The sequence below is a fragment of the Vollenhovia emeryi genome, unplaced genomic scaffold (genome assembly GCF_000949405.1).
Source record: "Vollenhovia emeryi isolate VEMERY1.0 unplaced genomic scaffold, V.emery_V1.0 DF940398.1, whole genome shotgun sequence".
Taxonomy (NCBI): Eukaryota; Metazoa; Arthropoda; class Insecta; order Hymenoptera; family Formicidae; genus Vollenhovia; species Vollenhovia emeryi.
The window spans coordinates 20,762-26,044 of NW_011965968.1; the positions used below are offsets into that span (position 1 = coordinate 20,762).

At 43.5% G+C, this 5,283-nt stretch overlaps 1 protein-coding gene across 1 annotated transcript; it reads right to left on the bottom strand.

Moving 5' to 3' along the window:
* Window positions 1-904: 904 nt before the first annotated feature.
* LOC105556055 lies at window positions 905-3,324 on the bottom strand. The gene is made up of 2 exons (XM_012003123.1): window positions 2,891-3,324; window positions 905-2,801 (listed from the first exon to the last, which is right to left on the bottom strand). Exons 1-2 carry the CDS (start codon window positions 3,322-3,324, stop codon window positions 905-907), a joined length of 2,331 nt encoding a protein of 776 aa, XP_011858513.1.
* Between the last annotated feature and the right edge of the window lie 1,959 nt (window positions 3,325-5,283).

Genomic DNA, 5,283 nt, shown 5'->3' on the forward strand with positions numbered 1-5,283 from the left:
TGTCGGATGTGTGACAGCGTGAGCTGCGTGCCTCCATGTAGAGTCCGTTGATGAGCGTGAGCGATGATCAATGACGACAGCTGAGAGTGACGAGGCAATATTACAGGATGTGTCGCATCGAGTGAGAGAGCTGCGTGAGCGAGTCGTCCGCCAACGCGAATGACTCCTTGAGCGTCGATGTACGCAGTCAATCTGTTGAATGCGTGCGCCTTTGCCAACGGTGAGTCTGCCTGTAATGCCTTGAGCTCGTGCGAGAATTACGTTGCTTGAGTTGCCTGAATCCAGAAGAGCCTCGCTTTCTTCAAGGTCTCTGGAGAGATGAGTCTGACAGGCAATGAGTCGTGGACTTTCCTCAACCGTGAGACGAATCTGAAACAGAGAGCTGTAATCCTCAATAGTTTAGTGAGGTTTGAGTATCTGTAGATGAGTTCCCATTGGTATTCAGTCCTTGGCGTAACCGTCAATAGCGAAACGCCTGGGCGAGCTTCTGTTGCACTCAATTCTTCAGAGAGTGCAGGTTGCGACGGCCATGAGTCTGGGTTGAGTATCCATGGTGGTCCCGTCCACCTAAGTGATTGACTTGGAAGTTGAGCAGTCAGGAGGCCTCGTGATGCGCAATCAGCCGGATTGGAAGTTCCAGGTATGTATCTCCAGTGAGCAGCTGGAGTGAGTTCTTCAATTCGAGCCACCCTGTTTCTGACAAAATCCTTCCAGCGTGATGCATGAGATCTGATCCATGAACCTTTCACAGAGGTGATCCATGAAAGTGTCGCTAGAGATTCCGTCCACATGTGAGTTGCCGTTACGTCCATGTTCAAAGTGGCTTTGACGTATTGCATGAGTCGAGAGTGCAGTAGAGCAGCCGTGAGTTTTAGTCGCGGGATTGAGAGCCGCTTGAGAGGTGCTACCTTAGTCTTGGAGCACACAAGTGAGAACGTGGCGCCGTTTGAGTCGTGAACGGATATGTATATGACTGCAGCCATTGCCAATTGAAAAGCATCATAGATCCATGAAGTTCCACTTGCGAGTCGCTCCACGTGTTGAGCCACCGTGGTATTGAGAGCTTGGCCAAGCTTGTGAGTTCTTCTCTGATGATGAGCCACCGGGCTGAGAGCTGGGATGGCAGTGGATCATCCCATTGGAGCTTGTGCAGCCACAGCTCCTGCAAGAGAATTTTGGCCTTGATCACGCCAGGTGATGCAAAACCAAGTGGATCGAGTATCTGAGTCACTTCAGATAAGACGAGGCGTTTTGTGAGTCTGTCTTCCGAGCGTGAGCTTCGGGTTGAGAATGCAAAAGTATCTTCTTGAGGGAGCCATTTGAGTCCGAGTATCTTGGTTGCGCAATCGTCGAAGGTGATTTGTGAGCCTTGGTCTTCGCTGTCGGTGACAGTCTTGAGTATGTCGAGATGAGTTGCATGCCATTTTGCCAGTGGGAAGCCGCCCGCCATGCAAAGGCCCTTTAGTTGATGTGCGACCTCCTGCAATTGTTGTATTGTATCTGCACCATCAAATATGTCATCGACATACCTGTCATGAGTGATGGATGGCACAGCTAGTGGGAAACTATGTCCTTCATCTTCTGCTAATTGTAACAAGGTCCGTCCGGCTGAGAATGGTGCGACCTTCGTCCCGTCAGTGACCGTTGTTGAATGATATGGCACCTCATTGAGCTGATTGTCCATCCAGAGTATCCGCTGTAACTCCCAGTCATCCTTGTGAATCTGAATCGGTCTGTCCATTTTGGTGATGTCCGTAGCGAACATGTGACGATGTCTACGTATCCATGGTAGAACCTCTGAGATGTTCAGATGTAACTTTGCTCCAGTGTACATGAAGTCGTTGTCCGAGTAGCCTGATGTGGATGCGCTAGAGCCATTAAAAGCTACCCTCAGTTTTGTTGTAATACTGTCCGGCTTGAGAACACCGTGATGTGTCAGGTGAAAATGTGAGCGATGACTGGAGATGGATGATGCCTTCGTCACGTGGTTGAGTGTCTCGTAATCAATCATGAATTGTTGATAGAGACATTGATAATTCACATCCCTTGAGAATCGTCTGCGTAATCCCTTCAGACATTGATGAGCGACGTTGTAAGAATCACCCAAAAGATCGTCTGGTGAATTGAGTAGAATCCTGACGATGTACCTCTCTGAAGAATCACGAGAGTGTGTAGTATTTAAGTGCTTCTCGCACCTTTGCTCGTTAGGAGTGAGCTGAGTGACATCGTGAGTAGGCACCTCCTCTTGATTCCAAAATTTCGTCAGTAACTCATTACGAGCATCCTCGTTGAATTGAGTAGCAGCATGATGCGTTGATGTGCGTGTTGCTTCTCTATTGACTGATCCAAGAACGAGCCATCCGAAAATGGGGAGTTGCGCTATCGGCATGAGTGGAGAATGCCTGATGATATTGGGCTTGATGATTTGCCTGTAAGCGTCTGCGCCGATGAGGATGTCAACAGGCCGCGGGATGAGACAGTCTGGATCGGCAAATGCCAAGTTTCTGAGATGCGGCCATTCTTCCGGTTCTGCTTCGAAATGTGGTAAGATTGACGTAACTGTCCGGAGGACATGAGCTTGAATTGTGGCAGTTGAGTTGGAAGGTGTCGAGCGTAGCGTGAGTGACACGACTCCTCGTGTCCGAGTACACTCCTTGCCTGCAATTCCAGTGACGACAATACTTGAGTAGTGACGAGGGATGTTGAGCTGCCGAATGAGATTCTCCGTGACGAAGGTGAGTTCAGATCCTGCGTCAATGAGTAGACGCGCTGAGCGATGAGTGGTGGATGAGCTGCCACGGCTGTGGCGAGTAGAGTTGAGCAGGATGAGCGGACGTGTGAGCTGGTCTCGACGACTGCACCGTCTCTTCAATTTGCGGTCGTGACCAACGAGCCACAGGTTGATTGAGCGGACGAAGCTGTCAGTGAGTGGCGGAGTACGCCGATGATGCGTCGCGCTTGCATGTGGCACAGCATTTTCTCCTGATGAGCGTTCCCCGAGAAATGCTCGTGATGAGTGAGCGCAGAGGGCCATGAGACCTCGAAGTAGGTGTGTTCCTTGAGAAACGCCTTGTGCGTCTCCTCAATTTGACGCCAGAGCTGATTTACCTCTTCAATAGAAATCTCTGCAAGGGACTCCGGGAGAATTTCTGCGATGGCCTTGAGAGTAGAGATCCGACCCAGCTGCGTCTGCACCTTCAGGGCGAGTTCCGTGGAGAGCCGAACCGGAGACGCCGTCCTCGAGGATAAGCGATCTCCCGGCCGCAGTTCCAGTTGCTGAGTTACCGGGCGGTCCGCCTTGCCCGTTTTATGATCGTCCGACATGGTGAGATGACACGTGAGAGAGCCGTGGTATCACATGATCGATGAATGTCACTGTGTATATGAGCGCCGAGCGGAGATAATGAAGTCTCTCCACGTTTGTGAGCTGCTCGTTCGAGATGATCAGACTTGAGAAGAGATCTCGAAAGGCAGGCCATGCGGCATACTCCCCGGGGAACTTGGGGAGTGAGATGTCCGGCAAGGGTGAGTGTGTCTGTCGGGTCTCGCCGGCCGATGAGAGTTACGTGAGAGGATCGTGAGATCACGTGATCAATGAGCAGTGTTGCCACTAATCTAAAAGATCTTGTCCCTACCTACCAGATAAAAAATCCCTACTTTTCCCTACACTTTGTTTTTTAATGATTTTTATATACTGCAATTGATCTAAAACCTTATAGCTTAGTTTGCACCGATCATTTGATGCGCGTATCAAATAGTTTATTTCAGCCGATCAGCCAATGACTAAATCCATTTACTAGTTATTTACTGTTTGATACGCATATCAAACAATCGGTGTAAACTAGGTCTATTTCTTATTAAATAAATTTAGTCATTGGTTGATTCACTATAACTCATTATTTGATATGCTTATTAAATCTTTAGTGTAAACTAAAACGTTATAGTACGGATTGATTTTGATTAAATAAAGTAAATAGAAGTATTTTGAAGAAAGAAACATTTATTTTATATACCAAACACAACATCTTATTCATTATCTGACTCTACAAAAATACAGTCTTCTTAAATTGTAGTATTATTGTCCTTATGTTTATACGCACAAACATTTTGGTTATAATCGTGTATTAACTTTTTATCTATTGGATACGTCATACAATTTGAATTGCAATTATTCATATCAATTTTTATACGAAGTAAAGCGCTTATTGTTGAACTTGTGAGTTGATTTCATTTTTTCGTTTTATCGGAACACATAGAAAACACTCTCTCTACATCTGCATTAGAATGAGGCAAGACCAAAACAATTTCTGCAAGTTTGCATATATTTCTAAAATAATATTCATCATTAAAATTTTTTATATTTCTTAATTTTGCCCAAAATTCAATAATATTTAGATTTTCTAGAACATTCTTCTCTTCACCTAAAAAAATATGAGCCTATGAACTCATACTCCTGTAAAACTTTAGAAATATCGAGAATATCACAATATTTATTACATAAATTAGTAATAGTTACTTTTTTATTTAAACACATGTTAGGGATAACAAATTGAAATTCACTTAAAATTTTATCTTTTAATGGTAAGCGTTTAATGGCTTGTTCTACAGAAACTTGGTAGAATTTTAGACATTTAGTTTTAAACACAGTAATGTCAACATCCTTACAATCTTTTGAAGTTTCTAATGCTGGTTTTCCTATATTAATTTGTTCAAGTGGAAGTAAATTATATGGATAATAAATATTAATATCACAAAATTGTTCTTCCTTAATAACATCTGGTTTTAAGAAATTGATACATAAAAGTTTCACAAATCTTTGAGATTCTGATAAAATATATGGAACTAACATTTTTTTAGACTGAAAAAATATATTAATAATTGGAAAAAAGTAAAGTAAAGTAAAGTGCGCAAATTAGAAATTTGCACATGGCTTCCTCATAGAGGAAGGTTAGGAGCGAAATCTAATTTTTTTCGATGTTTCTTGAAAGTGTGCAAATTAGAAATTTGCATATTGCTTCCTCATCATTGAAGCGTGCAAATTGGAAATTTGCACATTTCTTCCTCATCATTAAAGTAGGCAAATTAGAAATTTGCGCATTGCTTCTATTGTTATGGCTTCTTCATAGAGGAAGCTTTAAGAGAGAAATCTAACTTTACTACGATGTTTCTTGAAAGTATTCAAATTATTCTTATTTCGCTCTTAAAGCTTCCTCTATGAGGAAGCCATGTGCAAATTTCTAATTTGCACACTTTACTTTACTTTTTTTTCTAATTAGAAATTGC